This window comes from Aptenodytes forsteri, unplaced genomic scaffold, assembly GCF_000699145.1.
Source record: "Aptenodytes forsteri isolate BGI_AS27 unplaced genomic scaffold, ASM69914v1 Scaffold138, whole genome shotgun sequence".
Classification (NCBI taxonomy): Eukaryota; Metazoa; Chordata; class Aves; order Sphenisciformes; family Spheniscidae; genus Aptenodytes; species Aptenodytes forsteri.
In genome coordinates this window covers 1,647,664-1,667,281 of record NW_008794014.1, presented here as the reverse complement: position 1 = coordinate 1,667,281, position 19,618 = coordinate 1,647,664, and the positions used below count along the sequence as shown (strand labels likewise).

The following is a 19,618-nucleotide window of genomic DNA, read 5'->3' as shown; positions in this document are numbered from 1 at the left end:
GGGGAGGAGGTAGAGAAAATTGGGAGTAAAGTTAAGGCCAGGAAGAAGGGAGGGGTGGGGGGAAGGTGTTTTAAGATTTAGTTTTTCTCATTATCCTACTCTGATTTGATTGGCAATAAATTAATTTTTCCCAAGTTGAGTCTGTTTTGCCCCTGTCGGTAATTAGTGAGCGATCTCTCCTTGTCCTTTTCTTGACCCACGAGCCTTTTGTTATATTCTCTCTCCCCTGTCCAGCTGAGGAGGGGAGTGATAGAGTAGCTTTGGTGGGCACCTGGTGTCCAGCCAGGGTCAACCCACCACAGTATTATACAACAGTACCAGAACCTTCTCCTCTAAAATATCTTCATCTTTTGCATATATTGGGGGGGAAAAAAGGGCTTTCCCTGTCCAGTGTGGTTCTGCTATGCAAGGTATAGGACAGGGCTCGGGGTCATCCCTGTTTCATGCAAACTGGCTTAGAAATTGTGTTGACAACTGATGTGAGGAGGTGCTTCACAAGTTGCCTAGGAAGCATAGAATCATAGAATGGTTTGGGTTGGAAGGGACCTCTAAAGGTCATCTAGTCCAACCTCCCTGCCATGGGCAGGGACATCTTTCACTAGATCAGGTTGCTCAAAGCCCTGTCCAACCTGACCTTGAACACTTCCAGGGATGGGTCATCGACAACTTCTCTGGGCAACCTGTTCCAGTGTCTCACCACCCTCACTGTAAAAAAAAAAAAAATTCTTCCTTATGTCCAATCTAAATCTATCCTCTTTCAGTTTAAAACCATTGCCCCTTGTACTGACACTATAGGCCTTGGTAAAAAGTCTCTCTCCGTCTTTCTTATAAGCCCCCTTTAAGTATTGAAAGGCCACAATAAGGTCTCCCTGGAGCCTTCTCTTCTCCAGGCTGAACAACCCCAACTCTCTCAGCCTTTCTTCATAGGAGAGGTGTTTCAGCCTTCTGGTCATTTTTTGTGGCCCTCTTCTGGACCCACTCCAACAGGTCCATGTCTTTCTTGTACTGGGACCTCAGCATCCCCAGGTCCTCCTCTGCAGAGCTGCTCTTAATCCCTTCATCCCCGAGTCTGTATTGATACTGGGGATTGCCCCGACCCAGGTGCAAGGACCTTGCACTTGGCCTTGTTGAACTTCATGAGGTTTGCATGGACCTACTTCTCCAGCCTGCCAAGGCCCTCTGGAGAGCATCCCTTCCCTCTAGTGTATCAACTGCACCACTCAGCTTGGTGTCATCTGCTGTTGAAGCACTGCTGTTGGACAAGGTCATTTTAGTTGTAGCCTTTGGTTCAGATAGGAAAATTCCTCTTCTCTTCCACATGTACTGTTCCTTGGGTACTAACTCCCATGGAGCTTTGGGTATGAGATCGTTGGGTTTTTTGTGTGTGAAAAACAGGCTACAGCTCCAGATTTCTTCTTCTGTGAAACAGTAAGTGTATTTGAAGGAATGAAGCATCTGTGTGGCTTGATAGCCTGCTTCTATCTATCCTTCATGCTGACATTAGTAGAGAAAAGGCGGTGTCAGAAGTAGCGTGAGGAGAAAGGAACAATGCTGGGAGTTGCTGGGATTTATTATCAGCACACAGCTGGAAATTTGATAAACAGCCTGCTCAAAAATAATATGAAAATTATTCTGTTATTGTGGATTATATACATAGTTCTCTGCTTTCCCCAGCATTTAATTGTTTTGGGTTTTGTTACCCCTATATATGTATGGATGTTGGAGTCTATACAGCCTTTAACGTACCATTTATAGATCTGTATTGTGTCAAAAGATTGCAAAGACACCCACCACACTTGCCTGCTCAATGCCTGGGTTTCACATGTAGTCCTCAGGAGTCAGCACGTTCCTGTGGGAGCTTGTGGGCTGGGAGTGGGCAGAGGGGTGGGGATGAAGCACTCCAACCTAATGAGTGCCTGCCAGCACAGCTGAGCTGGCAAAGTGAGTGTTGTCATTTGCTTCTGGCATAGTCCACACGACTCATTCCTGTTTCCCAGAGCCAGGGAAGAGCAAGAAAAACATGCACCATACAAGGGAACTCATTTAATGCACAGACCTCATGAGGCTGCAGAGATGTTGGTTGACTAACCTCTTCAGCTCATGCAGGATTACTGGGAAAACAAGAACATGAACATGGGCGGGTGTCAAAGCAGCCAAAATATACTCAGATAAGTTGGGGTAGCCCCGTTTAGTTAGGTGCCTGTGCCCAGGGACATAAAGCGAATCTCCCCACACTCCTGGAGTCAGTGAGGGGAGGGAGGTGACTGCAGTCACCAGCACATCTTCTCCAAATGATCCTTTGGATGAGCCCTTTTTCTCTCGGCTACCCATGGAAGGAATTTGGTGAAACTAGGCAGCTACTGTGGATACCAAAAGTCAGGTGGTATGACTGCCCCATTTCCCCCTAACTGTTTCACAGAATCACCGAGGTTGGAGGGGGCCTCCAGAGATGCTCTAGTCCAACCCCCTGCTCAAGCAGGGTCAGCTAAAGATGATTGCTCAGAGCTGTGTCCAGCTGGGTTTTGAGTATCTTCAAGGATGGAGATTCCACAACTTTTCTGGGTAACCTGTACCAGTGTTTGATCACCTGCACAGTAAAAAAGCATTTTCTTACATTCAAACAGAACTTCCTGAATTTCATTTTGTGCCCATTGCCTCTTGTCTCTCTGGGCACCCCTGAGAGGAGGCTGGCTCTGCCATCTTTGTTCCCCCTGTTGGGTATTTAGACACACGTTGAGAAGACCCCCTGAGCCTTCTCTTCTCCAGGCTGAACAGCCCCAGCTCTCTCAGCCTTTCCTTGTATGACAGATGCTCCAGTCCCTTCATCACCTTCGTGGCCCTTTGCTGGACTCACTCTCCATGTCTGTCTGGTACGGGGAGCACAGCACTGGACCCAGCATTCCAGATGTGTCTCACCAGTGCTGAGCAGAGGGGAAGGATCACCTCCCTCAACCTGCTGGCAACAATTTTCTTAATGCAACTTGAAAAGAAAATGTTTTTCTATAACTGGGTTTAAGGAAAGCAAGCAAAACGACACAGAACTGGTTTTTTAGGGACATGGTTGGACATTGTTGGTGCTGTCTTCTCAAAGGAATTTGGGACCTTCTTCAGCACAAATATGACATCTCTGGCAGTGCTCAGTTTACTCTTCCTTAGGAGCAGCCAGAGTTATATTTGTTTGCACTTGGTCCCTTTGAACATTGAACACTTGCCGAGGAGGCCAAAGGGGAACAGAGAGGAGGGGAAAGAGGAAGCAGGTGGGAATGGAGCTGTGTTAGCAGCAGTTTGGGGGTGTTCTGAAATTGTTAAACAGCAAACAAGCTTCCATAAGTCATGTTTTGCTATTGAACCTTAACTTTTTTTTTTCTTCTTCTTCTTAGGTCTTTTAATAAAATTTTGGTTTATAAAACTGTGCTCACACTGGCAGTTTAGTACTGGCAAGCCAAGTGGGAGAGGCAGACCTGATAAACCTGTGCAGGAATTGCTGTAAAATATTCCAGGGAAAAAACCTTGCCATTGGCCAGGAGGTTTGGATGACGATCGTGTGGAGAGTGGAGAGCTTTTGAAACAGCGCAAGCATGTGTGGGACATGTGATAGCATTGCAGGAAAGATATCAAACAAAAGATATAAACAGGGAAAAACTGTTTTAAAACCAGGTATGGTCTTAAAACTGGGGGAACTGTCTTCCTCTTCCTGCATGTGACTTAATGCCCGTTACCTCCAAAGCCCCCAGTAAATCATAAAATCAGTTTGCTAAGCCATGCTGCTGAGTCATTTTAAAGTAACTTCCAGCTGCTGCTGCAGCCCTTTCCTGCTTCCCGGGCTGGCTGGCATGGACCTCCTGAGGGCCAGCGGGGCAAAGAGCAGGCAAATACACCCTCATATTGTCCCTGCCTGCTGCTGGCACAGCCTGGTCTGCTTCAGGTTGGGGATTGGTTGTTTAATAAAATTCCATCTTTTAAATCTGACCCTCCTATGGACCTGTAAAAGCAGCAATTAAGGTGTTACTTAATGAAGTACTGAAGTACTACTATACTAAGCATTTCTGAAAAGCTTGTTTCTCTGGGTAGCTGACAGCCTCTTTGCAGCATTTCAGCCAAGAGGATGTGTTTTTAAACTCAGCCTTCATTGCTGTTGCTACTTGTGGCACAACAGTAGAGTTTTAGTGTTTTTCTTGATCTCTAATCTGGATTGTGTTGCCCTTGCTAATATTAATAAGCATTCTCCTGCCAGAGTAATCTCATTGGGAACAGACGTGACACCTTTACTGATGTTAAGTGCCACCCACGTACCTGGTTCCTTGCTTATCGTGAATCTCTCCCCTACAGTGGTTTGGAATCAAAGCATGTTGCTTTTTTGTTTGGGTGGTTTTTGTTTTTTTCCTTTCATGATTTTTGTCAATCAGAAAACGCAACAGAATATGAATAACAGTGCTTGGATTGTCACATTGCATGGTTGGAAGCATGGAAGTTGGAAGCAAATTTATAGTTTAAAAGAATAAAATTTACTAAACAAAGAAATGCTTGCAGAATGACCTTTCCTCCTCTTGAAAACTTAGTGATTGTGCAGCTGTTCTCTCCTGTCTTCTCCTAATGCATATTCATAGATTTTCAAGGAAAAAACATGTTTGGGAAACCATGATTATAAGTTAATTAAAAATAGGTTTCATTTTAGAAAATTAAATGTGTTGGCAGTGATGTACTCATTGCTAATGGGTGATTGTACTTTTTCAATAATAATAGGAGAGTCAATGAAACTCTAGAAGATGTTAGAATATGATTAACTAGATAATCTATGTATTTGAGGTTTTATTCCCAAATAAGCCAGAAGTGTGAGTTTATATTTGATAATTATATGGGACTCGAGCTTTCTTGCAGATTGTAATTCAATTCCATAAGAAAACTTTAAAACAAGAAGAAAGAATGAGTGCCTTTAATTACAGGAAGGCATTGTGACCGGCTTGGTCAACTTGTTCAGTCCCTCATCTCAAACAGAGCCCAGCAGATTATGCACCGTGCTGTGCTGGAGCAGCAAATAAGAGTACAGAACCCAGCAGTCCCAAATTATACCTACCTCAAATACTGGTTTGGTTCTGTGGAAAAAGTAGTTTCTGAAAGTGTTTATCAAGATGTCAGCTGTGGTTTTCATTTACTAGAGGATATTATATGGTGAGGTACATTAGGGATGGCTGGAAGGTGTTTGGGACTTACAGGATAACCTATGGCAGAGCAAGCAGCTGACCAAAACTAGGGACCTGTATCACAGAGGCAGAAAACTGGTGTCTTGTTTCTCCGAATCTGATGATAGAAGAGGTTATGTGTGGATATGTTTGTCCAGCTCTTTATTCATGTATTCTTACATATGTGCAGACATACTCCATTTTCTATAGTGTTTTACGTCCACATTACTGAAAACAACATAGCTAACTTTGGAAGATGGTTCTGAGATTCACAGTTCTGTCTGCTTCCACCTCTATGTAGTGCCAGGTCCAAGGGCTGTAAAGCTAACACGATAAATACAGAAAAGTTGCTATTACAGAAAATTTGTCAGTCAAAACCACTCGATTTTTGCTCATTGAAAATGCTTTTTTTCATGTTTACGTGTCATTGAGTTAAATATTAATGGGGATAGGAATCCAGGTGAAAAGAGTCAAGTAAAGGCACACTTGGCTAAATGAAGAGAGCCAGAAGATGCCTTATGAATCTACCTAAGGTAGTTACTATAATTGCTGAGAATCTTTAAGGGTCCTCTGGGTCCTAAGCAAAGCACCTTATGACTGCAAAGGTAACACAGTTTAAAGGGGAAAAAAGAAAAAAGGGGAAATAAACAGACCCCTTAAAGATTAAAACAAATAGAAGTCTATTGTTTCACTTAAAAGCCGTCTGAGTTGGAGCTAGAGAAATAACTGTATTAGTATACTTCAGTGTCTATGGGATTTAAATTCAGATTATGCCAAATTAGGTCAATACATGAGAAGATGGAGACTTCAAAAATAAGGCTGGGGCAATTGTTCTAAATACTATACATTGCAAACCCGTTGTTTAGTCAAAACGGCTAATTTCTGGACATCTGCGTGTACAACTAGGCCTGTGGCAATTAACTGAAAGGTTGAACTCTCCCATATTTGTGCTAAATTTTCCAAAACGTGTGGATGGGAGCTTGGCAAAGCTTCAAAGTAAGTTTAGAGCAAGCAGCGCACTGCCCTTAATTAGCAGCTGGGTGAGTCCTTGTAGCGGGTTCTTGTAGTTCAGAGAAGATGCAGGGCCTCAAGCAAGAAAGCCCTGCGGCATCTCGTAGCATTGGCAGAGAAAGGATGTGCAGAGCCTGGGGAAGGAGATCTGCTTGCTGGAAGCACCCCAAGAAATGGTGGCCCACTTCCACCTCCAGTTATATCTGCGCACAGCACAGTGCACTTGTCTAAGAGCTGTGTCCCGAAGGTGTTGAGGTATTTCTGGCTGGAGTTTCTAGCCCAATGGGTTGTGGCATTCTGTACTTTCTGATGACTGAATTTCCTAACTTCGTACCAGCTGAATGCTTTGACAAGAGACATCTTCCTTCTCGGTGTTGGGGATGTTTGTGTGGCCAAGTTGTGTGCTGTCTTGGCAAAGGGGCTGCTGGCTCTGGTTGTCCTGGTGGGCTGGGGGCTGTGGGAGGGGGTGAGGACGGACTGGGGAGGGACATTGCCAAAGGGCAGGGGGACCATGAGGTGTTTAAGGAAGAGACCTGGTGCTGCTGGTAGTATGGCACCGGGAGATGTGTTGGTCACACACAAACCAGGAGGAATGGTTAACTTTGTGCCTGCTCAAGGAAGTTTCCCATAAAGGAAGTTATATAAAGATATTGATTCATTGGAACAGAGCAAAGTATGTCCTTCTGAGCAGAAAGAAATTTCCCCCTCAAAATAGGGGAAGATACCAAAAGCAATAGATTAATATCAGGAATGGGTGGTGATATGGAATAGAAGTCAATGCATTCAATGTGGTCCTGTCATTAGAGGTAGATGCTATACTGGAAGATAAAAATGGAAATGCTAAGCTAGGCTCAGGAAAGAAATTTTTTATCGCTTTGCAGTTCTGTACAGGACAAGTTAAGTACTGTCTGTCATCTGATTAAAAAATAACTGAAAGACATCTCCTGTCATGAAACAAACTGTAGAAGAATGGGAAAAAGTTAAAAAAAAGGATTTCTCAAAAGTTCTCTCAGAAGACATCTTTGGTCAAACGTCAAAGGACCTGGAAATATCTCAAAGGGTCAACATGAGTACTACTGAAATTACTGTATTTATCTATACACACATGCATTTTTTGTGTTTCTGGATGTTTTATGTTTAATATTTGTAAGTATGTATATAAAATGTGTATAACAAATGTAGTGGATATCTCCAGCGTTAATAGCGATGGGATATAAACCATCTATTGTGTATCAACTATACAGTACATATATTCGTATAAATATATGTGTATATATATGTTTATATACACAAATATGTGCATATATATAAAAAATACGCTTGTTTTTCCAGTTTGGTTTCATCATTTTTTGAGACCAAGTGTGTGGACTCTTGCGTTGCTTCCTGCCAGTGGATCATCTAATGCTGTACGTTACAAGCCTGTCTGTCCACAGCCTTGTACCTGTGAAGAGCAGCTGCTAACATGGGTGTCGTATCAGGAGAGATTTTCAAGACAAAGATAAAGAGGAATTCTGTGGACATCCCTGAATCTGTGAAAAGTTTTGTTAAATTCAAAGAAAAAGTGAAGTCATCTTTTTCAGCCTTAGTGTAAAGAAAAGCTAGAATTTACCTAACTTGAAGGCAAATGAGCAGTCTGTCTCCAGCCCTTAAGGCTCCTAAATGAAAGAAGAATGTTGTCTTTTTCACCATTTCAGCCTCTAATATTCAAACATAGCTTAGGTTCCTGTTCACTAGTGAAACTGTGAAGTTGCGTTTGACTAAAAGCAGCAGTGAGTATGAAACAAATGATGTGCTCGAGCTTTGTCACTAATTCCACTTTAAAATGTTCACAGCAACTTGGCTAATTGTATTAATTTATTTCTTCTTAAGGCAGAATGGGGAAACAGAATAGCAAGCTGGCCCCTGAGGTGATGGAGGATCTGGTGAAGAGCACGGAGTTCAATGAACATGAGCTAAAACAGTGGTACAAAGGATTTCTAAAGGACTGTCCAAGTGGTAGACTGAACCTTGAGGAGTTTCAGCAGCTCTACGTAAAAGTAAGTTTTTTATTAAGTTCCTATTATATGGCCATAGCAAAGGTTGCAAAGTAATGCAAAGCAAACATACAGTCAAGAGCTGCCATTCATTTAGACTAAGGAATGCCTGTGTTAGGAGAAGCAATAGTGAAGATGAGGAGATAAATGGGAAGTGCTACCCTCATCATACCAGTGATTCATATAGCTACAGTGACCAGAACCGAAAGTTAAGGAAAAAAGCTGTGATTTACTCACAAGAAATACACTCTCTGCACTCTGCAATTTATGCGCCTCTTTCACCTTCACCTGGTTGTGGTCCTGTTCAATAAACCGCACTGTACCTGTGTAATACCACTGGAATATAAACCGTGTGATTGCTGGACCTACTCATATAAAAGACTGTCTTTCTTTTGTTTTCAGCAAAAGTGGTGAAGTTTCGTGGCAGTATGTCCTGCAGATAAATTATGCACTGTGCCCAAAGGATTTCTTTCTCTAAATTTTAAGTATTGCCTTTCTTTTTTCCCTACTGTCTCTTTACCCTCGTTATATAAGAAAGGAAAACCAGGCTGCTCAGTTTCTTTTCTTCTTATTATTCATTATTTTATCAAGTTCAATGTAGTCTTTTCCTTACATTTATTATGTATTTATTCTGTAACAAGAAGAGCATGGGGGCAGCTTAAGAAGTGTATTTGTGTTAGAAAGGTAATTATATTTTAATTCAGAATCCAGTGTCTGCCTAAAGGTCAGAGACTTCAAAGTAATTTTAATTAGGAAAAATATTGGATGGCAATGATGAACAGTAGGATCAGAACGGTTCACAGATAAATTGTGAGGCTGAATAAAAATAAAAAAGCCTTTCAAATGTAAGTAGTTAATACTGAGCACGCTGACAATTTCTGCAGACAAGTGGGACTGTCTTTTCCCTTAAATGCATGCTACAGTCCTTTCCTAAATTTCTTAAGCCTTGAACCAGATCACTCTGCAAATTATTACCTTTTTCCTTCTAATGAATGGTCTAACAAAACCTGCTAACTCCAGCTTACATAAATAAGCTTCTGTCTTCATATTTTAATATTTATGACTCAAGATGTTGCCTTACAATCCTTTTCTTAAGAAACGACTGACTGTAATAACTGTTCTTTTCAGATGAAAGAATTTTTACTGCCTCAGGTATTGTGCTTGTTATTGACTGATAATTTATAGCTTCCATTTTAAACAGTACTCGTTCCACGTCCACCAAGATCAGACACCTAATCATTTCTCTTACATGTTTCTGAGGAAAGTAAATGGTCTTTACAAAATACGGGTTCCTAATAAAGTATGTCAACTGTTTAACTCTTTAGAAATCATTATTTTCTTTTTGGCACATCACAGAGGGATTTTTTTTTTTTTTTTTTTTTGATGATTTTGTCTGTTGTGGGGAAAGATAACTTCTGAAAATAGCTCGAAACTGTTAGGACAGGGGTGTTTGAAATGTTCACAGGTATTTCACAAGATACTTTACTCATGAAGAAATATCTGAGAGTAAATTCAATATCATGTTTACAAAAATGGTAGTGCAAAAAATAACATGAAGAGCACAGCAGTATTTTGCTCTTGAAATTTGGAGACAGCTCTGTAGTCTTACTAAGCTGCAATATCTGGCTTTTAGTTTTATGGCCTCATATATTTTTAGATATGCACATCAAATAAGATTGTCTCCCTTGCTTTGGTAGTTACGGGTTTTGAGATCTGCACTGTAATGGTACCGTCATATATTGAGTCCAGTTTATTGTCATTCTATATATAATGTCTATATACAGGGCTAAATACTAATTTTGCAGAGGAAAAATACAATTAGCTGTAGTAAATCCAGAGCTTTACTTCTCCTTCTGTCACAGAAATGCTTGTAAAATAATGGCCCCGGGCTCTCTGAGGAGCTAATAGTCTGAGTGCTGTCAGTGGTGGCGACTTCTTCTATGTAGGACATTCTGCCTGCCCCGGCTGCTGGCTGCAGACAAAACCCCAGATGCGAAATTTGATCTTTCCAGGAGGAGCCACCAGCAGGAGACCCAAATCATTATGATTGCATTAACAGCATTTCAGTTCCTTTAATGCATATTCAGCGTGAAAATGTGTGAAGTGTGTGTTGATTAATAATTCCTCTGCATGAACTTACAGTTGAGAGGGATGACATTTTATCTCTTGGCCTGAACTGGATTTTATTGAAGATTATTTCCATCAATAAATATATTTGGCAAAGAAACACAAGACATCTTCAGTTCAGATTTACATTTTCTTAAGATGACACCGTTTCTTTGTTCATGAGAGTTGTGTGGTGCACTTCCATGTGCACCAGGGTGCACTTTTACTTTTACCCAGTAAAAGGGTGTTGGTCATCAGACTAAGATGCAAAGAAAGCTCGTCTTTTCTTTTACTCACACACAATAGAAAATATCCTTAGCTTAAAGAGCAAAAACATTTTGGGCTATATCAGGAGGTTATTTTGAGGTGAATTTCCTGATTATCTCCACTTACTGCTCTTCCATCATAATTACAGAGTGGGGTGCACAATCTTGGGGCACAGAAACTGCATTTTTTTTGATGAAATGTAACCAGAAGATGTGTCCTGGGATCACACCTAATGTATTACTATATCTAATGCCTGCTAATAAGCTAGAGTTGGTCTGAAGTAAAACATCCAGAACATGTGTGATGTGGATGTCAGGTCCTCAACGTTAACTCTTCCACTCTACGTATTTGCATCAGTTGTACTGTGCTGTTTACTGATGTAGATGAAGACTGTATTGACTAAAGGGGGAATTACTCTAGCTTGGCTTGGAAGCCTTTGCTATTGAAGTTTCCATTATGAATACAAATCATGCAGTGCTTAAAATAAATAGCAGTTATACAAACAGACTCTACAGAAAAATTATTTGCAGCACTTTCAGTCGAAGTGTCTATAAAAATATTTAGTCAAGAACACCTCTTTTAAATAAGCAGCTAATAGGCAGAAACACACTTTATACTGTTGCATATTTAGCATTGTCTGCAATCTAACAGGTTCAGTAAAAAATATTGGTCCACTTTTGGGTAGATAGATTCTTCTTGGGATCCAGAATCTGTGGCAAGCTATTAGGGCTTATGTTTTCCTCCATGTTACTGAGTGAGGTGAATGCTTCAGCAGTTTTTGAAATAGTTTACTGGAGAATTGTTTATATGCTATAAGCCCAGAGCCACAGAGAGACCTAAATGCTGCAACACCGAGTTAGCTGCCCCAACAGTCTGCACAGAGCTTGGGAGGGGGAGAAATTTGTGGATACCATTCTGAGAAAGCTGAAAATCAAGCCAATATATTGTAAACAAATGCACCAATGCAAAACCACAGGGTAATGCTCAGGACAGGAATTTGTATTAAATTCTACATTTCTCGAGGGTATATGCATCTGTTTTCCTGTGGGAGTTGCATCTTTCAAACCTCTCCTGCAGAGAACTATCTAGGACATTAGAAGTCAAAGCAAAATCAAGTGACTGGAGTCTTTTTTCTTCCTCTCTTAAGTAACAAAGATAACGTGAATGCCTTATCTTTACCACAGTGGTTTAAGTACTCATCAAGCTGTAGGAAACTCTGAATCAATTATCATGTCCCTGTAAAAGAGTTTGAATCTGCACTGCTCACCCTCTCATTGCTCTATCTGTGATGAGCTAGGCCCTTCTGGGCTGCTGGCAATATCCCAATTAACCTCTTTTTCTGCAGGAAATAGTGATAAGTAGCATTGGACAGTCTGCAACCTACGGTTTTCATCTTCAAAGTGAATATCCTAACTATTAAGCTTAATCCTTGCTTGCTTTCCTCATGTTCCTTTTTTCTATCCTAAAAAGTCCTTAATTCTTTTATCTTACATAAAACATCATTAGCACTGTGGGCAGAGAGCTGAAGGAATTAATATGCAAAAGTGTCATTAAAATAAAATATACCAATAAAACATTGTGGACTGTTCCTATCATTCTTTAGGGTTTCTTGCAGTCTAGAGGGCCAAATACATTTTCCTTCAGATCTTTTGAATTCACTGGGTTTAGATGAATATGCCCTAGAGTGTGTAAGTGTGCATAATCAGTGCTAATGTTCACAGGAATTATGCATGTTTATTAAGTGGAAAATAGGCTTCTATATTGTGATACTTTTTGGAACTGGGTCACTGAACATGAGAAGCATATCCTCTGGATTAATAACAGAAACCAGCACCAATGGTCCTTTAACTGGAAGGGTAGGGTTGGGAGTGATCATGATACAACGCTAGCATTAAATAAAGTCATTTGCTTTGTGAATTTATTGCACATCTATTATTTAGCTATGTTTTGGGGGTTTATAGATAACATTTAAATAAAAAAAAAGTAATGCCATTTGATTAATTACAATCAAATGGTTTGTCATATTTTTGGCTTCTATCTCACATTTCCTGCCTCGAAGGGAATTGATTCCTAGTCCCTCATTTTAATGTGTGTAGAACAAAAGAATCTCAAAAATCTATTGAAATTTAAGTGGATATATTTGCAGCCTCTTTTTCTCTATCCAGATTTTCAAGACAGACTAGCATCTTTCTAAAGATGGCACAGAGCTCCTCAAAATGTTAGGTTGGAGCTGCATTTCAGGCTTTCAGTGGCTGTGAAGAAGTGGGATTCCAGAACAGCACAGCTGTGTTTACAGATGCTCCTATCATAGATGCAGTTGCACTGGCAGAAACTGATTTTTCTGGGATCATCTCTTTTAACTGGAAGAGCTGTGCTGGTTTTACGAGTGCGGTTTGGCCACTGAAGTTCTCCCTGTAATAGGAGTACTTTTCAGTTCTATTATACCAATGTTAGGTATATTATACCTAATATAATGAATATATTTAGGTATATTGTACCAATCCTGTATTGCTAAAGAACAACAGCATGTTTTGAAATCAGGCAGATTATCGAAAATACTGATGTATCTACTCATGCAATGATTTTAGCCCATGCTGTTGCTCCCTGCCTGAAGATCACACCTGGGGTGCTAGCAGTCTTCCTAGACAATATGACAGTATGTTCGTTGGATGTACCACCTAAAATTAACTGCCACACAGAAAACATGATAGGTATTTTTTTATAAACATGACTAAAAAATCCTTAAACAGGTTAATAGTACTGCTGTGTTACTGAATTTTTAAAACTTATATGGAATAATAAAACTATTATTGTTACATTAGAGACAATTAGAAATAGCATTGGATGCAAACAAGTAAAGCAACGAGTAGCCCTGATCCAAGGACATTACAAGGTGGCTCTATAAGAAGCAGCACATTTGTAGATGGACAAATAGAGGCTAGAAAGAAATAACAGTAATGTTATTGGCATCAGTGGAAGTTTTGCTTTGGGGGGGTTTGTAGAACAATCTATGAGGTAGAGATTCTTAATGCATTCCTTAAGAACTTAATACAAATCTGCACATTTGCAACAATTACAGTAAAATCATTAGAAACAAATGCTCCTAAAGAGTAAAAAACCTTTCACCAGAAGTGCAGTGAAAGTTCCTGTGAAAGGAAAATTAATATAGCAGAATCCAAAAGGCAGTATGCTGAAAAGCAAATGTATTTGTGGTCCAGCATTATCACAGGGGAGTGCTTTTCAGGATGAAGTATATGTTTAGTGCTCCAAAGCTGAATTAAAATTGGGTTCTGATAACTTTAAAACCAAAAGAGATCGCAATTGCTTTTCATACAGGACTTGGTTAAAAAAAAAGGCATGGTCTTGTTGCCTGGATGTTTTCCATGCAAAACTGCTTTTGCCATTATTCCTCCTCCTCCTTCTCCTTATAAACATGAATAGGCAGGAGCTGTGCCAAAATGCATGTCTACTAGAAAACCACATAAGAGGCTTATTATATGTTTCATACAGAAGCTGAGATTGTGCTGCATGAATTTTAAAACAAAGGGCCAGAATGCTTCTTACATATAAAACCAAAATGAAACAAACCCCAAAGGCAGTGTTAACTTTGAAGCTGACTTTGAATGATTTGGGGAAGGGGAGGATACTGGTAACATGCCCTTCTGCGGCATTTCTGTCTCTGTGCTGATCCCAGGAAAAATAATGGCTGGACTTAATATCATTTTATGGAACATCTTTTAAAATCTGTTTTTAGTAAACAGAGCTTTAAAGATCAGCAACCATATTGAAAAATAAAATACAGTAAATAAACATGGATTCTCATTTAAGTTGCAAAGTAAAATGAAAACAGTAATTTTCACAAGAGGACCAGCGCACTGGGTAGTGAACTGTTCTGAAAATACAGCCGTAAATCACAACACTGGATACTAAGGGTCTTTAAAAACGCAGAATGGAGTCAGTTCAGATTGAAATCCTAATCTCACTGAAACTAATGGGTGTTTTAATTCCTGATGCTTATTTAAGCACTTAGGACTGCTCTTGAAATTGTTTATCATTGTGAGACTCAAGTCCTGTGAAGTCTGGTGCAAGCTCCGTTAACATCCAGTCCTGCAAGCTGGATCTAGCGTCTGGAGAGCTCCTCTCATCACGTGTAGAGAACATACACATTGCTAGCTGTCATTTAAAGGCAGCAGTTATTTAAAAACTAAGTCTGTATGGATGAGTGGTGAGAGTAAGGGTCCTGAAGTTCGTAGAAAAAGTTTCAGAGGCAAAGTACAAGTCCTTTTCTTTTTGCAGCATTATGGCTAGCAGCTAATTTTAAAGGCTAAAATATATTTTTCTTTGCTTCTGTTGCAGAGCACATAATGGCCCATATCCTCCAGACAATCTCTGGAGACTGTAAATCTAGAAAATGAGGAAGTTGGACAATTCTAAGAGATGAAATCTAAATAGCTAAATCTTAATTGCTCCAAATAACAGCTTGTGGAGTGCCCAGGCTTGTGGGATGAATCTTCCTGATGCTTGAACAATTCAGTAACATATGCTGACACCCTCTCCATGAGAGGCAGGAATGATGGTCACATGAACCCATAAAGCAGTCCGACTGTCCAAAGGCATCTCCAGGGCTTACAGAGTCAGCAGATGTGTGAGGATGTGAAGGCTTAGTCAAAACCTCTGATTATTACTAAGTATTGAATAGTTCTGTAATTCTGTGGTTATATGTGGTTCCTGGAGGCACTCGAAACTAACATCGAGTCCAAAGCATTGAAGAGAGTATGTCCGGCCAGGGCAAGACAATCCAGCCTGGAATGTTTAAAAATCTCACCATGTACATGCATGCCCTAGTTTCCAACATTGCCCGATAAAAGAATCCAGGCTGGGTAAATTTTCCAACAATAACATGCAAATTACTTTTACTTCATCTTTTATTTTGAAGGAAGCTCACCAGTTCCAAAAACTGCCATGCATTTTTATAAGGGACCTTGTTCCTTTACAGCTCACCTTTGCTCTGTGTTGGATTCCTCAGAGAAATCAAAATGATGAATTTGGAATACTGTAATTATTTCTGTAGCAAAATACTGAATTCATGAATACGGTTATGATTTCCCTGAAGGGTAATACAGAAGGAGTGGTGCAGCTTGGATGGAGATAGCCATTGTTAACACAAAGTATCAAAGACTTCAAAGAAAAAAAAAAAAAAAAATTGTCAGCGCCAAGTCCCATAGCTGTTATGGTGTTCAGTCTACTATTTGTTGTAACAGTACTTATTTTACCATTGTTAAGTAGTCCTCAGAGCAGTCGTCAAGACTGATCGGTGGTTCACAAGCTTTACCCAACCTGTTGCAAAAGTCAAGTGTTTGGGACTTCTTTCCTCCTGAAACTTCCTGTTTCCTAGCTCCCTTCATACCACATCACAAGGAAGGGTGTTCATGAAACCAGTGAAAACCCTTGAGGATGTGCAGTGGAGAGAGGGAGGGAGTGGTGATAATGACTGTACTTTTTTCAGAGATATTACCTTCTCTTGCAATCTAAGTAAAATAACTATGAATGGAGCATATAAATTCTCTATATTATGTATGGATAGGTGAGATACAAAAAGGTTAAACCACTTGCTTGCTGTCTTTGGCAAGGTCAAGGTTGAAATTATTTCATGGGTCAAAATATAAATGTCCCTTATTTTATTTCTTTGGAGTGAGATTTTTTTCCCTACAGAATGGCATGGGATGGGGTTTCTTTGACTTGCTGGGTTCGTACATGCACATTAGTATGGCACTTCTGGCCAGACTTTAGTCAAATGTCTACTCTGGATCTACACTGTGATCTGCAGTCTACAGTTAAGCTGTGACCACTTCTTAGTCATTTTAGGTCTTCGGTAACTTTGATTTGGAAAACCAGATCATCCTAAAACTTGTTCTGAAGACTAGTAAGCATGTGTTTTTGTTACTTGAGACAAAGTGAACTAAGGTCTTTCAGGGACTTTAGCTTGTCACATTTCTTGAATTGTAAACATTTCTGTTTGTTTAAAAGATAAAAAAAAGCTGTTTGGTATTACAGGGTTCCTGAAGGAGCCTTTGAAACTAGGGCACTTCATTTCAGCACTGGAGTAAACTAATATGATGTAAAGTATTTTGTTTTAAAACACAGAAGTGTTTTCCTCTAGTATCGAAGTCTGCTTCCAACATCTCACTTGTACACAAGGCCTGGGTCTGAAAATGGCGTTCTTGTTTCGTAAGGTATAAACGGGAACTTGGTGCTCTGAACCGAGTCCCTTCACCCTGATGCGACATCTGACTCCATGCCTCAGCTTCATCTCCCCCTTTCCTCCTGGGGAACCCATCAGTCCTTCAGAAAATTAAATTACCTTAGTGATATGTACTTCCAGAGCTTCCCAGATGGACAGCTGTGAGTCACTGTAGCTGGGTATGAATACTCCAAAAATTAAAGGGTCCCGATTGGTCTGGACCATGGTTCTCGCAGCCATGCATTGCGTCTCAGCTGGCTCCATCTGCTTGTGGTACTTTGAGATGGCAAATCACTACTGCTACTGCAACGCATGCTGCTGTGGGTAGCTATAGCTATGCAGGTAGTGAAGCATCAGGTGTTTTTACAGGATCCTGTGGTATGGAGAGACATTTGGGAGCTCACTCAGTTACCAAGTTAAATGCAGTTTTTATTATCATGTAGACATTAGTTGAGATTCCAGTCAGGTTTCTAGAAATCATAGTCTGAACGTTTCCAGTGCCTTGGGATATCAACTTTATTTTTCTTCAATGAGAGTAAATTTCCATCTTTTCATATTTAATTAAGGCTCATAGGAATAGGCTATTTGCACCGACAAACCTATTGATTGCTGAATTGAGATGACTTACCACATGAGAATTAGCTAGCTATCTTAATTTTATATTCAATCACAAACAAAACAAAATGAGAAAAACATGTGGTTTGGAAGATAAAGTAATCAACACAGGGAAATTCAGACTGGAGGAGATTTTGCCATTTTGCTGAAATACATATGAAACATTCTCAGAAGAGGTTGGTGTGAAATCCACCTGTATGAGAAGTTGTGAAGTTTGGCTGTCTGGTTGGATGGGTAGCCCAGAACTGAATATGCAGCTTTAAATAAAATCTCCCTGTAGTCCAGAGAAACATCAGTATAAGCAGAAGTGTAAATCAACACTACAGTTCACCTCAAAGTGAATATCAAAGTCAGTTGGGGATTATTTCCACGTTAACAAAGCTACTAAAAAAAAAAAAGGAATTAAAAATTCTTAGGTCATTAATTGAAATAAGGTTTTTTATGGACCTTGTCATCAGCTTTCAACAGAAGTATATTCAGTTACGAAGTTATTTCTAGATGCCTGTGTCCCCTTTCATTTGGAAGGATATACCCTAGAATTACTGTTATCCCTTACTAGGAAATTACACACCTGTATGCATACTCATGACTCTTCACAGGTTGCTTTGAAAGGTATTCACTACTTTGCTCCTCCCTGTTAAACTGATCAGGCTGGGAGATGGTTAAAGCCCTATTCCAAGATACGTGAGTTTTGGCTGTGTGATTCCTGTCCCTAGTGCTAATACCAGATACACAAGAACCGATTAAAAGGAGCAGTCCTTGAATTTGCTTTCATGTTCGCAGGCTCCAGCTACTGCTACTTCTTGTGTCCATGTTGACTAGATCTATGTCCCTCTTCTAAATACTAAGTACCTTTTTGGTACTGGAAACACTTTTAATTGTGTTGGTGTTTATTAATGTAGCAATTACAGTGCCTAATTTTATAATATGTGCCAGTGCAGATAAGAAAAGTGCACAAGAAATTGTGCTGTGAAAGCCTCACAGGACACCACAGGTAAAGCCTGCAGATGACTTCAGGAGACGTCCTCCCTCCTAGCATGGATCTGTTTTCACCAGAATAAACTCCAGCCAACTACTTTTCAGCCAGCTGCTAAACGCGGGTAGCTGGAAGGTGATGCTCTTTGGATGTGGTCCCGGTGAAATGCAGATGTCCTCAATTCCCTTCAGAGTCTCCCTACCCACACACACATGCCTTAGCCCCAGGGGGAGGCAGTTGTTCCTCCCACTAAATCACTGCTTCCCACTTTCCCTCCCACAGATGCTGGTGTCACTTTGGCAGGTTGGGTGCTGTCCCCTGTACTCCATTAACACTCCTAACTTCATTCAGGAGTAAACCCCATTTCCTTTCCTCAGGGTCCAATTTCTGCATTTCAGTATAAAGCATCTTCAGCACGTTCAGTCTTATATTACACGTGGGTTGGTAAATCTGGTATAAATATAGACATATATTAAACTTCTCCTGGTTTCTTGATTAGAGCAAGTCACTTAGGTGGTAATCCACTGCACTGAGTTCACACTTGCTTAGTGCTGACCAAATCCCAAAGTTTTCTTGGCGGAATATAGTCATACCATTTCATGCATATCTGAAGCCACAGAAAGGTACAGCTGAGCATCAGCTTCGTAGTAATGGTACTGCACACACAATTTTCTTCTTATCTCTTCTGTTGCTCATTTGTGCTGAAAAGTGATGCCTTAACACTCCATTTATTGCTTTAGGAAGTCATAGTTCCCAATATTTGACTTTTTAAAATATAATCTCCATACATGGAATTTGTTTGGGGGTTTTGTTTGTTTTTTTAAGAAAAGTAATAATTCAGATAATATTTGCCCTGAGAAAGGTAAATTTTCTGATGTCCAGTATATGGTGGTTCTTAAAAAGTCAGCAAGAAAACTGTGGTTAAAGTCTAGAACAGCTCTTTAAAGCTTATCTCAATATTTGACTTTTTAAAATATAATCTCCATACATGGAATTTGTTTGGGGGTTTTGTTTGTTTTTTTAAGAAAAGTAATAATTCAGATAATATTTGCCCTGAGAAAGGTAAATTTTCTGATGTCCAGTATATGGTGGTTCTTAAAAAGTCAGCAAGAAAACTGTGGTTAAAGTCTAGAACAGCTCTTTAAAGCTTATCTTGTTTTTTTCTTTTTTTTTTTTTTTTTTTGAGCTG

The 19,618-nt window shown here is 40.0% G+C and overlaps 1 protein-coding gene across 2 annotated transcripts in view; it reads left to right on the top strand.

Annotated features, from left to right (window-relative positions):
* The first annotated feature begins 8,060 nt into the window (after positions 1-8,060).
* VSNL1 (visinin like 1) overlaps positions 8,061-19,618 on the top strand; it is a 51,316-nt gene continuing 39,758 nt past the window's right edge. Inside the window, exon 1 of one of the 2 annotated variants that reach the window (XM_009290661.1) lies at positions 8,061-8,227. In XM_009290661.1, coding sequence (XP_009288936.1) covers positions 8,066-8,227 — 162 coding nt within the window. In that variant the 5' untranslated portion in view covers positions 8,061-8,065. The remainder of the gene's footprint in view (positions 8,228-19,618) is intronic. The other variant, XM_009290668.1, reaches the window with a different exon arrangement.